This window comes from Mustela nivalis, assembly GCF_964662115.1.
Source record: "Mustela nivalis genome assembly, chromosome: 3".
Taxonomy (NCBI): domain Eukaryota; kingdom Metazoa; phylum Chordata; class Mammalia; order Carnivora; family Mustelidae; genus Mustela; species Mustela nivalis.
The window spans coordinates 102,940,119-102,956,778 of NC_139022.1; the positions used below are offsets into that span (position 1 = coordinate 102,940,119).

General features: G+C 40.5%; 1 protein-coding gene across 1 annotated transcript in view; it reads left to right on the forward strand.

Moving 5' to 3' along the window:
* Nucleotides 1-1,020: 1,020 nt before the first annotated feature.
* Nucleotides 1,021-16,660, forward strand: part of DIAPH1 (diaphanous related formin 1) — a 93,484-nt gene continuing 77,844 nt past the window's right edge. The window contains exon 1 of the mRNA XM_082725323.1: nucleotides 1,021-1,272. Coding sequence (XP_082581449.1) covers nucleotides 1,156-1,272 — 117 coding nt within the window. The 5' untranslated portion in view covers nucleotides 1,021-1,155. The remainder of the gene's footprint in view (nucleotides 1,273-16,660) is intronic.

Genomic DNA, 16,660 nt, shown 5'->3' on the forward strand with positions numbered 1-16,660 from the left:
AATCCTGGTCAAACAGGACTTCGCAGACTAACCTGGGTTTAAATTTTTGCCATTTATATGTCCTTGGGCAAGTCACTGTAACTCTGAGAAGTCCAAATTTTCTATCTGTAAAATGGTGAGACTAGAGGAATCAATCACATGACAATGTGAGGATTCAGTGAGGAAAAACAGATTTTTGTTTTTTAAGATTTTATTTATTGAGGGAACACAAGCAGGAGGAGTGGGGGAGGGAGAAGCAGGCTCCCTGCTGAGCAGGGAGCCCAACAAGGGACTGGATCCCAGGACCCTGTAATCATGACCAGAGCCAAAGGCAGATGCTTAATGACTGAGCCACCCAGACACCGCCCCCCCCCCCACCAAAAAAAAAGTTTTACATAGTTCTGGGTTTAGAGCAAGTGCTTGGTAAATGGTAATTACTGTGTAGTCACATGTTGGCAATAGTTTTTCAGATTAAAAAACAACTAGAAAATAGTAGACGTGCGATTCAAAAGTAGGTAATGTAACTCCAGGGCTAGTTGAGTTCCAGTCTAGCACTTGCTCTGGACCAAGCTCTGTTTTTGGCACAGCTTTCAATAAATGATAATTTTTTCATGTGCTCCACTGATAGTGCACACATAAAAACTGTATCATCCCTGAAACACCGGCACTGGATTTTCGGCCGAGATGACACTCTCTCTTACTTGATTTTTGGTTCAGATACTGTCCTGTTCTAGGGTGTGAGAGGGTCTGGGCGTTACAGCCACGTGGGCACTGCGTGGGAGCGGGAAGGCTTGCGCCGTGCAGACCGCCAGGTGGCGCCATCCCGGGTTGAGGCCGCAGAGTTGCACCGCCCATACAGCCCCCCCCCCACACGTGGGTCCGAATGGTTAGGCCTGCCCGGCAGGTAGCTTGCTTCCGCGACTTCCCTCCACCCCCTCCCCCCATTGGTAGGAGCTGCGGGTCCGGGCGGAAGTGGGGCAGGCGGGCGGGAGCGAGGCGTCGCCGTTGTATATTCATGAGGCGCGCGCAGCCCGGCATACTAATGAGGCGGGGCGCGGCGGCGGGCTGAGGAGCAGCTGGGCGGCGGCGGCAGCGGCGGCGGCGGCGGCGGCAGGTCGGGAGGTGCCGGGCGGTAGCGGCGTTGGCGCAGGGTCATCTGCCAGCGCGAACCTGGACATGGACCCCCTTGGCGGGGGCCAGGGCCCCGGCCGCGGGCCCCGGGACAAGAAGAAGGGCCGGAGCCCGGACGAGCTGCCTGCGGCGGGCGGCGACGGCGGCAAATCCAAGAAATTTGTGAGTGTCCCTCCCACCCGGTTCCCTCAGCCTGGCCCCGTAACCGCCCTCCGGTCCACGGAGACCCCCACAGCCGGCCCCAGGGTTGCACGCCTGTCTCTAGGGAGCCGCCCCCGCGCCTCTCTTTCTGGGTTTACTGGGTCCCGGGCTCCACAGTCCGACATCCTACCCCTCCCGGAGGGACCTCGGGAAACCCCAGAGTCCTACACAGCTCTCGCGCTGGCAGCCTCGGGGCTTTCTTCACACCTTCCCGTCCCCCCTCCCCCCGCCGGCCAGCCAGCTGGGCCCTCCGCCCCCATAGCCTGGCGGGTCTTAGCCCCATCCCTTCCCTCTTAGCCCCACTTCCTTTCTTCTTCTCTGTTACCCGCACCCGCCTCTGTCTTGTTCTCTGTGCTTTTCTGGGTCCATTTTCCCTCTTACTCTTACTCCTCCCCCCCCCCCTTTTTTTTTGGTATCCTCTTAATTTGCTTCTTCTAAAGGTCACTTCCTTCTCAAGATTGATCCCTTTCACCTGCTAACTTTCCTCCTTCCTAGCCCCAGCTCTGGGCCCTCAGCCTGGTGTCACCTGATAATCCTTCCCCTCTGGAATGTTACCTGACTTGGGCCCTACCTTCCCTCCTCCCTTACATGTTTGTCCTTATGATTGCAGGAATGGGTTCCTGCCCAGGTCCATCCATGGTCATTGGGCATGACGTTAATTTGGTTCCCGGGATAGCTCCATCCAGAAAACCTGTCTCTTTGCCCTGTTGCTTATCACTTTTCAGGGGATTAGAACTTTTCATTATAATGATGTGCCCCTTTTGACCTAGGTTGGTGATTTAAACCTCTCCCGTAGGGAGGAAGTTACCCTGCAAGTTGAAGAAGTTTCTGAGTAATTCAGTTGCTTTTTGTACGTTTCCCATGATAACCATCTCAGCCCATCTGCCACCTCCTGTGTGATAGCCTAGTGACATTCCTTTTCTGACCTGTAGAAGAGTATGGCTTTCCTCAGGTGCTAGTGACTTCCAGTCCGAGTCTGAAGGAATACTGATATTCATGTAACACTATCCTATTTCATTACCTTTGCTTGCACTAAATCTTTTTTACTCCTTTCTCCAGGGAGCTGTTTGTTTTTTACTGTAAAAGCTTTGAGAGATATGGGGCACTATCCAAGAGAGGGAATCTGGAATCATAGTAATCATTTGCTAGTTGTAAATGTAGTTGGTCTTGTCTTCCAAGTAATTATGCCCTCATCCCAGGATCTCTTTGTACTAATCAACTGGGTTCTGACTCTTCGCTCTTTCTCTTTTCTCTTATCCCCAACCTTTAGTGTTCTGACCCAACTGAACACAAGTTTGGGTAGAAAACTGATAAAATCATGGAAACAGGAAGAAAATGTTTCTTTGGGACCTAGAGGATTGAGATGTGGAGAGCACTAAGCAGAATTAAAATAGTGACTCATCTCTTCCTACCTATTTCTAGCAAGACAGGTGCTTCTGGACTGCCCTTTCCAGTGACTTATGGGCTGTCAGTAACTGCCTGTTTTTCATGTGAACATCTTTTTTTTTCCAGAAGTGTTGGGTTAGTGGTAGTGATGACCCTTCCCCTGTGGCAATTAAAGCAACATTTCCTTATGTTTCTTTAGGATAGGAATTGACACTCAGAGAGCTTTCCTTCTAAGACTTAAGTTCTGGGGCCCATATTCCTTTTTTATTTCTGCGTATATATCTGTTATTTTTGTTTTGCTTTTGTTTCCATGGGTACTGTTTGACCTTCCTCACCCGAGTTCCAGTTATTCCTGCTAATATATAGTGAACTCTGTGACTTTTGTAAATGTTTTTCAAGTTCTTTAAATAGAGATTTATTTGTTTTTGTTTTATCTAACACTTGTGTCTTTCACAAGTGAAATTATAGAAATCTAAGTGCATGGTGCTGAAAGTTGAGATACGTGAGGAAACTTAACTTATTTTTCACCTGTGTTTTGGAATGCCCATGGAGTCTTGTATATGCTGAGTGGATTTGGCTCAGAGTTTGGTATTTGCTTTACAGAGGGTGGAGCCAAACCAAGTTCTCTTTTTCTTTTTGAGGTGTTGGTTTTAACTCTTAGCCTGCTAAATTGTTTAAAAAAAAAATACAGAGAACAGGTAGTGAGAATTGCATTCAGAGCTAGAGGATTGGAAAGTTTTCTTGAAAAGTAGTGCTACTTAACTCCTTTCTTGCCAACGGTAACTTACCTCAAGGCATGGGAATTTTCTTTCTCATTGTTATTTTTATGAGAAGTCTGTGGCAATGAGAGACTAGGAGAAGCATTGCAGTCCACTTCTCTTTGTGTCTGTATGTGTGTGTGGGTGGGTGGAAGGGGAGAGATTGCTGGTGTGCTTTTGTTACCCATGGCTTAATTTTTTGAACTGCAGGCTAAAAGCAAATTGAAAGCTGTTTTCCCTGTTCCACCTTTGCTAGAGTGTGTCCTCTGGAATTCCGTCAAGAAGGTACTATATAAAGCTGCACTGGTTTAGACCTTGTGTGCCTGAAGGTTATTTGTTTGCTTCTGCAGAATTTTTTGTTGCTTCTGCTGCTCTGTACCTTTCCAAGCTTATACAGGTTCTAAGTATGTATCAACTGAATGGGACACAGAGCTTAATTATTGCTGAAGATGCTCTCTTAACTCTCTGATGCATCTTGGGTAGAAAGCACATGGAGTCGAAGTTTAAAAAGTGGTTGGGAATCATCTTTTAAAAACACTTGGTTGTTAGAGATGCTGATGTGTGTGGCTCAAGCCAGACTGCCTGGTGTTCCCCCTTGATTTTTCAGAAGTCTTTCTCCTCCTGGGCCTTAAGCATATCCCTTCTCCAGCATTGTTGCACTTTGTTTCACAAGTCCTTAGGGTGAAAGAAAATAAAAATTGGGAACAAACAGAATGCATTCTGATTTTTCAGCAGCGATGAATGTGGGTGTCAAATAGACTGCTGGCTGAAATATGTGTAAAGGTAGTAATTACAACCAGAGTGTTAGGAGGATGCAGAGTATTCCTGCATTTTATAAACTACATGCCTTATACAATCAAGAAGTGGTTGCATTCTAAGAAAGAATATTGCTTCCTGAATCAGCTAGGGGCATGATTTTGTAAAACATGAGTTTTAGCATGAGATTAGAGAGAATAGAATATACATAATTTTTAAGATCTTACTTGATTTTGGATGTGTATATTAAATTTTCACCAAGGGGTAGTTTCATGCCCTTCTAAAAGCAGAGTGATAATGAAAGTATAAATGTTTGGTTGTAGACCCCTGTCCATCCAAAAAGAACAGTCAAAGATAAAAGATGTCAGAGAACTTTATACAAGTCATGTGGGGTTTTTTTGAAAGATGATAAACACGGGGATTGCTTGGTTTAGAAAGAGAGGGGAACCTACAGGAATGTTTCTGAGGTTTACGATGACAGAATGATACCTTAAAATTGCTGCTCTTTTTCCTGCCTTGTCTTTGAAGACGTAACACAGGGATCTATTTGGTCATGTTATATTTACTGGTCTCAAAGGAAATCCTCCTTTGCAAGAGGTCAAACTGAGGGAATGCCTTAGAATTAAAATCTCTGCCTTAGGAGAGTTGATAAACATTGGGATACTTTTATTTCAAAAAGACCTGAAAATTTTATGACTTGTGAATTATGTTTACTATAAAACCTGAGAAAATAGTCATAAGGGAGAAGTGGTTTAAGTTTGTTGCTGGGCATATGGGTCAGAATAGACTAGTTTTATTTTCTGTATGATAGAATAACCTTTTGCTATCCCATGGGGCCCTCTGTATTTTATAAATGGATTGCCAAGTTATTCCTGGACAGTTATGTTTTCTGTGATATATAATGGAGGCTTAAAATATAAAGTTTTACCACATATGATTTAGAAGAACAAGTTAGTCATGTTTATTAACAAGAAATGGTAGGTATTATAAAGAAGAAAAGGTTTGTATATGCAGATGGTTTTTCTCCCATTTTATGTCTCAGTTGAAGTCATTCATGACTGCAGAAAGCATTTCTATTTGAAACAAACCATGTATTACCTGTTTTTCTTTATTATGTTGAGCCTCCTCTTCCCACTCACTCTTGTTTGAAAGCAGTAGGAAAAAAATGAGCAAAGCAGCATTTGGTGTTTGCCCCTACTTAGGGTTATATGACGCAAAGCCAACCCTCTCCCCTTGCCCAGCTACTATCATTCCCTCTGTCTTTGTTTTTATTCCCTGTCTGCTTCTCTGAGGGCTGGTCCCAGTCCCATTGGCAGCTAGTCCTTTTGAGGAATCAGGAATGGTAAAAGCGGTTGATACTAAAGTTTCTTAAGCTTCAAAGCCAAAATTGAAAATTAAAGAATGTTTAAAGACTGGAAACATATTTTACCTTCTTATCCACTTCTCTTTTACTCTTTCTTTTTTCAGGCAAACATTTTATTAGAGGATTCCTTTTTAATAAAGTAAAAGAATTACTGAAGGAAAAGAGAAGTGTTGGGACCAGTATTTTTATGAATTTTACCACTGATTATCATTGTTCTTTCAGCTTTGAGATTCTTCCATTCATTATTAAAGCTTGCTGTGAATGGTAGCCTTAAAATTTTAGTGTTGTAAGGGGGTTTAAATGTCATCAAGCCCAAACACCCACTCAGTGTAGCAATCTCTTCTTACATTTGGAGTTTGGAAACATTGGGGGGTACGGGGTGGATTTGGATAAACGAATGGAGGAATAGAAACTAAAATTTTGGATCCTGCATTTCCTTTAGTAAATTTCAAGATCTTGGAATAGCTAGAATAGTAGAAAGAGGTTATATAAGAGGAATGGATACACTAGAAGCTATGTGACTGAGAGGGAAAAGATTGAAGAAACTGGCTCTGTGTTACTTGGCTCACTGACAATCACAGAGTTTCAGTTTGTCCTAAATTTCTTCCTCTCTAAGAAGGGAGATGGAACGATAAAGGAGAGACAAACGAAAGTTAGTATAATGAAACTGAATTAAGAGAAACACATGGCATTCTTATGTGGAATAAGTATGTGAGGAGGGAGATAACCTCAAGTAGGTTCCACGACCAACATGGAGCCCAGTGCAGTTCTTGATTTCACGACTCTGAGATCATGACCTGAACCAAAATCAGGGATTGGACACTTAACTGACTGAGACACCCAGGTGCCCCTATAGAAGTGTTCTTAATATGGAAAATAGGAGATTCCATTAATGGTGGTAGTTATAAGTGGTCCTTAGGTGGTAGTGACTTTGGCATTTTGTTATGGTAATGGATAGAGGTGGAGTTTATGGTATCTTGGATTATTTTTCTGGATTTTTTTTTTTTTAAGGAATTTCTATTAAACCATGCAAGGCCTGGATGAATTTTAATTTAACAAATTTTTTAAAAGATTTTATTTATTTAAGATAGAGTGAGAGTGAGACAGAGCACACAAGGGGGGGGGAGGTGATGCAGAGAGAGAGGGAGAAGCAGGCTCTCCACTGAGCAGTGAGCGGGATGGAGCCTAGGACCCTGGGATCATGAGCTGAGCCACCCAGGCACCCCTCTGGATTTCTGATTGTGTGATTTATTCCCTATTTTAGAAATACTGCTGTGTAAAAACATAGAATTTGCCATTTCCTTTTAAGATTTAACATACCTTAAGGATCCTGATTTATAAACTCACTTTGATCCTGAAGGTCATAGAAAAACCAAGAAGTATACCTTGGTATTGACCTTAAATCTCAGGTAAAGCTGCCTTTTTTTTTTTTTTTTTTTTTTTTTGGTAGGGCTCTGTTTAACTTTCTAAAAAATTGCCAAACTATTTTCCAAGGTGACTACCATTTTCCGTTCCCACAAACAATATATGAGTTCCAGTTTCTTGCTGACTCTTACTATGATGACCCTTAAATTTTATCCATTCTAGTGGGTATGTAGTGGTATTTCATTGTGGCTTTTATTTGCATTTGTGTAGTGCTGAGCATCTTTCACTTTGTTTATTTGCTATCTGTATATCTTTGCTGAAGTGTCTGTTCAAAATTTTAGTCTTTTAAATTATTTTATGGTAGTCTAAATGTCATTTGTTGGATATGTGTTTTAAAAATATTTTCTTTCTCCTGTGATTTGCCTTTTCATTTTTTTAACACTGGAATGAAGAACAAAGGTGTTTAATTTTGAGGTCCACTTTTTTTAAACTTTTTGCTGTTTGTGTCGTATTTCAGAAATCTCTGCTAAAATCACAGCTCCTAAGATTTTCTCCTTCTGTTTTCTTTTAAGAAGTTTTATAGATGAAGCTCTGAAGTTCTCTGCTTTTCTGCTGTGGATTTGTTAGTTCTATTCCACTCATGCTGTTTGGGGTGTAAATTTTGACCTATAGGCAAAGACAGAACATTTCTGATACTTGAAATTGGGGAAACTTTGAGATTCAATTTGTCCTGATGGCATTTTCATCTTAATATGTGGTGTTAGAAACATTTTGTTCTGTGTACTCTGTGTGTTACTGTATAATGCTGGTCTTCCTATCTATAAATGTTAATGTATGTTCAGCATCTTAATAGATAGGAAGATAAATTCATCCCAGACCGGAAGGACAGGGAGTAGTAGTAACAGCAGTAGCAGTAGTAAGAGTGTTTGTTTGTTGCATACTTATTATAGCCCTAGGACTCTGCTAAAGAGCTTTCGATTCATTATCTCATTAATTTCTACCTCAGTCTTATAGGCACTATTGTAATTCCCATTTTATAGGTAATTGAACTGAGACTCAGTGAGATCAAGCAGCATGCTTTAGCTCGTAGAACTGGGATTCAAACTGAGATCTAGCTGATTAAAAAAAAAAAAATCTTATTCACTACATTGTACTGACGTTTTACAAGCGTCCAGTTTTTGCACCTGGAGTGTAAAAGAGTATTCACTGCTAGGAATTCCATAGAAAATTTTGATGTCATCTGTTAAGTCATTTGATGACTGTGGTCAATTAAAACTGGGATGTCCTCCAATTCATTTGGTGGGAAGGAAGTTTGGGTCTAGATGGACAAAGTGCAGTGGTTAAATGGCTAACTGCTTTTTGCATTTAGTCATGTAGACTTTGGAGTCTTTGCAAGAATTAAAATTAAACCTTTCTTAGGCATGAACAGGTAGCTATTTCAGTGTATCAAAACCAGTCTTTCCTTTGGCTCATGAGTTATTAAGAAGTTGCCAATTACTATTTTTAAAAATGCAACCTTATCTTCTTTGTAAATGAAACAGCTCTAATAACATCACCTGTCAGTTGTTTCAGTGTTTAAACTGATGAGAGCAGCAAGCAGTGATGACAAATGAGAAGGAGGAAGTTGTTGTTAGACCACCTCTAATAGTTATCTTTTTGTATTTTATCATTTTTTTAATAGGTTTTATTTATTTATTTGGCAGAGATCACAAGGCCACCAGAGAGAGTGGGGAGGAAGCAGACACCCTGCTGAGCAAAGAGCCTGATGCGGGGCTGATCCCAGGACCTTGAGATCATGACCTGAGCTGAAGGCAAAAGCTTTAACCCACTGAGCCACCCAGTGCTCCTCTTTTCTGTTTTTTAGAAGTGGCATATGGTATCTTTAAAATCCTCTCGTTGTGGCCCTGAAACTTGACTCTAAGGATTGTGAATGGTTAATAACTCCAGGGTCTCTTCTGAGTCTGGGGCCTACTGATGTTTGTTCTTTAGACCTGGCAGTTATTTGCCTGTGGTTAATAATTAAGACATTGCCATAGAGATCTGGGTACCTGGAACTAGGATTTTCTCTATGACTAGTGGCAGAGAGTAGAGAGTAGAGTTTTTCCTCTCTGAATCCACATGGATCCAAAAGGCTAAAGATCAGGAAGTCATGTGGTTGTCCTATCACATGTCCTGTTCAGCCCTTGCTTTTTAATACATTGTCATCTCAGTCATGTCAGTAAGAGAATGGGTAGGAAAAGCTCAGAGGCTATGGACACAGAGGGTGAAAGCTGTAGAATTTCAGAGAAGTGAAGGAATTAAGTGGAATGAGTACTGGACTGTGAGTCAGAAGAACTAAGTTTCAGAATCTTAGAATGCTGCAAGTTTAAAGGATGCTAAAAATTATTTCATTCAGACCCTTTATTTAGAAATGTGGGTCTAGGAAAGTTGTCTGTCTACATTTATAGCTAGACATAGGAGTAGAACTCTTATCTTCCATTCCCACTGAAGTATTCTTTCCAAATATTGCTGTTTAGTCAGACTCTGCTACTGATTAACCATTTGAGCTCTGGGCAAGTCATTCCACTTTTCTTGGTCTTTTCTTGTAATATTAGAGATTCATGCTGAATCTCTAATATTAAATTCAAAGGCCTGTCCTTATGTCCCAAATTTGATAAAAGATCTAGAATGTAATTGTGGACAGTTATAATTAATTTCATAGAAGATGTGGAATATGTCTGCCCTTGGAGGGAAATACAAGGGTTGGCAGAGAAGAAGGGAAGGGATTTCATGGTGTGGGGAGCGGTGTGAACAGAGGATCAGAGATAAGAATGTGTGGCTGTGGTAAAGGAAATGGCCCAGTTATAGCAGTCAAGAGGATTTATATGGGAGATTCGTCATTTAAGAAAGGTGAAGCCACTTCATAGGGATTTTTTTTTTAAAGGTTTTATTTATTTATTTGAAAGAGACACAGCAAGAGAAGGAATACAACTAGGAACAGTGGGAGAGGGAGAAACAGGCTCCCTGCTATCCCAGGACCCTGGGATCATGACCTGAGCCAAAGGCAGATGCTTATGACTGAGCCACGCAGGCACCCCCATAGAGATTATTTTATTCCTGTTAAGGGCTTTTAGGTTCTCTTTTTGTAGAAACATGCAGACAGCAGGACTGAAAATTAGTGTTTTGTAGCATGTCATGGTGCATGTTGATGAGCAGTTTCTGGCCATGTGAATGTGTGGTGGTGACAGTAAATCAGCATATCCAAGAACAGAATAGATAAGTGTTAACGTTTCAGCAGATCATTTCTAATACCTAGATGGAATTTAGATTGTTAAGTTTATTTAATTTACAATCCTTATCAATTTTAACACACACATCTTTTCAGACTTTGAGCGATAAATTTAGATTTTGAAAATATGACTCTGGCTGGATCTCAAAACTGGATAGCCAAATTGTGGGCTCAGGTGGGAAATCCCACCATGGGGACAATCAGAACTTATCTTTGGGCTGTATTATTTCTTCTTAAAAGTTTCCTATAATGCCATGTGGGTTTTGATTGCTTGCTCTTTGAAGTGTTCTTTAATCTTTTGTGAATGAAAAAACCCCCACATATGTATTATATATAATATATATAGAGAGGGAAGAGGCAGCTTTTTGGGGGGATCTTATTTCTCATCTTGCTTGTGAGGTGCTTAAGCCCACTGGTGGTGTTTTGCTCACATTAGCAATATCCTCTTATGTATTTTAGTTTTAATGTTAGTCTTGGGAGTCTTGAGATGATTTTCAAGGTCCTCCATTTCTATGGTCTAATGTAGGAGATTGGCAGTTTAAAAACATTAGTCCTCTCTGACCAAAGGAACTGAGGTGAAGAGAACCACTAATGTTAACTATATCTGACCAGAAGAACTCTGTTGAGAAAAGTTTATTATTCTTTAGAGATAGTATGTTTTAGTTTTGTGTTTTATGGAAGAAACTGTCTGTAGGATTAAAAATCTCTGCATTATTTTAGATAGTTCTGCCAACTTTCAAACCATCATTTTGAAAGGAAGGGTTTACAGGGCTGCCAACTTTCAACATTATGAATGAGAGCAGTATTTGACCCAGTTCTGTAGGGATTATTAGCATACATGTAAAGTGAATAATTGGTAAGTCCCCATATTATTTTAATCTCTTGGTATCATGGTTTTTTAGGGCTGTCTAAAGGTTTACATAGAATATTAGATAAAGAAGACAAGGATGAGTCTCCCAAGTCTTCAGGATATGTCTAGGTCTCCACAGAAGGTGCTAGTGACCTTTTTTCCCCCTTCTAAATACTTATACTCCTACCCATAGCTAATCTTCAATTTCTTCATTTGGTCATAGAAGCAAAGTAGAGTGAGACTGTTCTAAAATTCTCTCATCATGTCTGCATGCATGGAACCTACAGAGATATTTTTAGTTCTGTTAGTTTTTGTGAAAGATGTGTATTAGGCTCCCCAGGGATAAAGTTTCTAGTGATTTCTTGATTCTTGTATTTTAGAAAGATGGGAGTTGGCTTTAGTTGGCAGCTCTTTGCATCCGCCAGGGCTTGTTCGTTACTTACTTCTAGGCCCATGGGTGACGTCTGTTTCCTGTGATTGAAACCACAAGAAGAAGTGGTGAGAAGCCACCGTAGGATATGCACTATCAGGCAAGCAGCAGGCATTGGGCTACCCTCGAAAAGAGCAGTAGTAAACTAAGCACAGTCTTTAAGGGCCTCTCAAGAGACCATAGAAATGATCTGATCCAGCTTCCTCATCTTAATAGGAGGCCACTGAGGCCTGGAAGTACTAATTTGCTTGAAGTCATGTATTTAGGTGAACTAGCTTTTAGGCTATTCATTATTATTTAAAAAAAAAAGATTTTATTTATTTGAGATAGAAAGTGTTAGAGAGAGAGAGTGCACAAGCAGGTGACAGAGGCAGAGGGAGAAGCAGACCCCCTGCTGAGCAGGGAGCCCCATGCGGGGCTTGATCCCAGGACCCCGAGATCATGACCTGAGCTGAAGGCAGACTCTTAACTGACTGAGCCACTCAGGCGCTCTTCATTATTCTTTCTCGCATTGCTTTGTTACCCCTAATTTTCCTAACTGTGCCCTGCTGGAGTGTTTCCTTAAGCAGAGTACTACTGGAGAAGAGTAAATACTAGTGGGTATTTTAAATAGGGGAATTGGATAATGTTGCTTTGCTTTTAGGTGTTGTGCCATGATTTTTTTTAACGCTTTTTTAAAAAAATCATATACATATATTTTTAAAATAACAGTATCTAGACCCCAAATTTTTACTTTTCATTTTTTATTTCACTTAGTGTGTGAATATTTTAGTCATTATGTCTGTGCACGTTTTTACAGAGTTGCAATTATAGCTTACACAAGTTTTTTGCTTTTAAAACAATGTATCAAAAATTTTCTAGCTTTCTAATCTTTGAAAAGTGCTACTTTTGTTATAAATGGAAATGTATTTTTTATTATAAAAGTGAAACACCTATTTATAAGAAAATATAGATGTGGGGGTTGCTGGGTGGCTCAGTTGTTAGGTGTCTGCCTTTGGCTCAGGTCATGATCCCAGGGTCCTGGGATCAAGCCCCTCATCCGGCTCTCTGCTCGGGGGAGGGTCTGCTTCTCCCTCTCCCACAGCCCTGCTTGTGTTCCTCTCTAGCTGTCTGTCGCTCTCTCTCTCTATCAAATGAATAAATAAAATCTTAAAAAAAAAATACAGGTTTGTATGTAAATAAAACAGTCCCCTACCTTGCTTTCCATTTGTTATTTTTTTTTATGTTTACATTTTGTAGCCTAATGACTTTGGCCTGAAATTGTATGTTTGTGTTAGAACATACTTTTAGCAGTTGTAGTATGGAACTATCAGCAACACCGTATTTTAACTCTTACTTGTATTTCTGGTGATAGAGGAATAATAAGATTTCACCTCATGCTCTCCTGCTTCTCTCCCCTGCAAGATTTTCTCAAAATCAGATCTTATTCTAGATTTAAAGAAAATGTTTTCATATGATCATGTCTGTGTAATGTAATTTTTGGATCAGTTAAGCTGTTTTCAGTAGGCTATGATTATTTCTGGGTGTTTAGGAATGATGTGTGGATAGGAAAAAAGGAGGTGTAACCATCATTTCGAAATGAAGGGTTTGAGAATGGGATTTAAAACAAAGTGGTCTCATTGGTCCCTGTATGTAGAAGTAATATCAGCTGCAGGAACTTCCTGTCAGCCAGGCCTTGGGTGTGTCATACATGTGCTAACCCTTGAGGAAGAGTAGATGTCCTGCTACTCAGATCACAGCAAGGGAGGAGAAAACAGTTGCTACGGAGATTGGGAAACAGCATTCCTGAGTCACTGACTGTTTCCAAATGAGTGGACAACACCCCCTTTTTAAAGGAGCAATTACATTCTAAGCTCAGGCAATAAAGAGAAAGGCCCACACTCAGAAAGTGAAGAACAAGGATCGGTATTTGCAACTGGAGAAATGTGCCAAAATTTTCGGAAAATAGGTTAACATTATTTATTGTTTTCTATACAGGCCCTCGCCCCATCTGATGTTCCTATGAAATCTTTCATAAACCAAAATGACATAAAGAAGCACTTACCAGTAATTTATATGGAAACATTTTCAAGCATTCCTAAAAATAACCTCTCAGGCTTTTCTGGTAACTTAGGCCACATCTCGCTAACAGAGGCACAGAACAAATGGAGATAAAGCACCAGATGCTTACAGACAGACTTCAAATTTACGGTGGCCTGATGCTGAGATGCTGAGCGTAGCCCTGCTCGGGGTGTGCACTGCCTCTCACATAATAGTTCTCTGAAAAAGAAATGCTGGATGCTATTTTCGCTTTTCATCCCCCCCTTTTTTTTTAATAAAAGTGAAAATCTTAAGGATTTCTTAGAGTTAGCAAAAACAGGTACTGATATAGGCTTCAAAAAAGCAAAGTGGCTTAACATGAACGGTCGACAAGTGGGGGATACTGCTGTGTGCTCAAAAGTTTTATCAGAACCTTAGGATGTTTGAAAGGAAGTTTTGCTTACTGATCTCTCACCAGATGACAGAATATATGTGCACTTCCTTCCTGACAGCAGAAGAGATGGTCATGTCTGCCACACCTTGTGATACTTGATAGGAAACTAGGACTTCTAGAATATGAACACTTTCTCTGTTGACAGCTTGTTGTCCCAATCCATTGGTGGTTCATAGTGCAGGGGGCTGGCAGTTAGTTTGGATGGACTTGTAGGGGGAATGCAATGTTTCCAGCCTGGTTTCCACCTGCTCTCCTGAGCTAGAGTAGTGAAACCTGAGTGGACTTCCCTTCTTTTCTCTAGGCTATCAGCTATCTGGGATGCAGGCTATGCCAGTCCCGGGCCTTAAAATGAGCTGGGCGGTAGGCAAAATGTTACCTTCTCCTTTTCCCTAAGAGGCTTGCCTTCTTGAACTAACAGAGGACTATTAGAATGTATTTTGACCTGTCAGAGGATTGACTCTTAATGTTAAGAGTTTTCCTTCATTTTAATCATAGCTGGGAAATGTGGTTTATTTGAAAGCAGACTCTGACCAACTGATTTAGACAGTTGTATGGAAATTGAGTTTGTTCCTTTGCATTTCTAAGTAAATTGCTTCAGATTTACAACTAAATTACTGAAACAGGTAATGATTAATTACTTAATGTTCTTTGTAGGACATTTCTAACTCATACTTGGCAAACATCACTGCCTGGAATCTCTCAAGGCATCCTGGGTGGGATCAGTAAAAAGATACTGGCTCTGGAAGGCAGGGGTAGATTCAAAGAACCCTCTTAATTAGGGCTCTTTTTTTTTTTTTAAGGTTTATTTATTTATTTGACAGGGAGAGACAAAGCACAAGCACAGGGAGCAGGAGAGGGAGAAGCCTACCTGGGGCTCCATCCCAGGACCCTGAGATCGTGAGCTGAGCCGAAGGCAGACCCTTAACTGACTGAGCCACCCAGGTGCCCCAAGAACTCTCTTAATTAGGTTTAAGAGCTCTTGGACTCTCCTCTACTGTGTTCCTTTCTTTTCTTATATGAATTTTAACAAGCTAACTGTCTAGTTCTGAGTTGAGCTTTGGGGCTGCTAAGGCAGCATGAAACTTAAATGGATGAGCTGTGAAGGTCTGACTCCTTTAGCAGTTTTCCCATAGTGATCATATTGAGCATGAGTGAGCCATCTCCATTTCTGGGGACTGCTCTATAATCTTCAGGTTTCTTTCCCTTAAACCCATTTAACTTAGTAATCTAAGTTAGCTTTATAGTTGATGTTTCTCAGTTCCTGGTCATTTTTGTGCCTTTCATTTAGTCTTCCTTTTTCTTGGAGATACCCGTTTTCTCTTCTTTTCCTCCCCTCCCTTCCCATCTCTTTTCTTTCCTTTCTGGAAGTGGGTACTCCAGTTCTGCACAACTCTTAGGTTTAGGCTTTTGACACCATTAAGTTGTGATGTCATAATCTATCTAGTCTGTTTCTCTGCAAATGGTAGATGAAATACTGACTTAATTCAGTGTCATTCTTTGAAAATGGAAGGGAAAGTTCTCTACATTTGAAGTTCTCTACATTAGAAGTTACCTGTTATTTTTTCTTTCTAGTTATAATTGACTTCTAAATGAGGAGTGGGAATTGAAGAAGGGAGGCTGAAAAGTGTCATAGGTTCCATCATCATATATTATTTAATTTTTACAAAGCACTTTATAATACAAAGTGCTTTCCATCCATTTTATTACTTTTCATACCAGCCTTATAAAATGATACAGTCTTCAAGAGTGCAACTGTGATAAAAAGAAAAACTCAGCCTGCCCTTGCTGTCGCCCAGTGGAGTTGTGACAAATTTTTTGTCCGAGCTGGAATGGGATTCATTGGTAATTGAATTCAAGTGTACATGATAATTTCCTGTTGCCTAAGGAACTATCCTAAGGAACTGAATGTCATTACTGTGATAGAATAAAGAGACGAATCAGAGCCAGACCATGCTCTCTGCTCTGTATGATTCTGAATGACACATACCTTACCTGGTCCTTCCTGAGGATTTGAAAGAAGATTGTTGTTGGATTTCCATTTTACCTATAGGTAGCCTGTGTCTTAAGGTTTACTGCTTTTCAAAGGATGTGGAAGACTCCTTAGGTGACCTGTGTTCCATAGTTTAATATTTTCCTCAAGGTCAACTCAAAGTGTGTCAAGTACCAGTGAGCATCCCCTGTTCTCATGTATAGGGAAAGACATGACTCTTCAAGGTGTGGTCTCATGGTTGACTGACCTGTCCATAACAGTCACATTGTCACAGACTTTAACTTAAGGAATTTCCTAGGTTTGCCTAATTTGAGTAAAGGAATTAATGAATGAATATACTATGCTTAGGATTATGCTCTTAAACCTATACTGATGCTAATTTTTAAAATATTTATTAAATAGTGGCCACATCAAATGAACAAGATATGGGTTCCTGCCCCTAAGCAACTTACAGTCTGATCCCCAGAAGCAGTTACAATAAACAGTCTGATAAAAGATATTGAGAGCCTGCCTTTGGTACGTTCTTTAGTTCTTTTTGCGAAATGACTGACTATGGCTAAATGTATAGTTGATAGATGAATAGTTTTTTTCCTTTTGTTGTTGGAGCACAATGTCAACTAGTCCACTCTTCAGATGTGTATTTTAAAACAAGTCTTTATGTAGTAATAACATTGCAGTTACCTTACAGAATGATCTCTTACCACTCCACT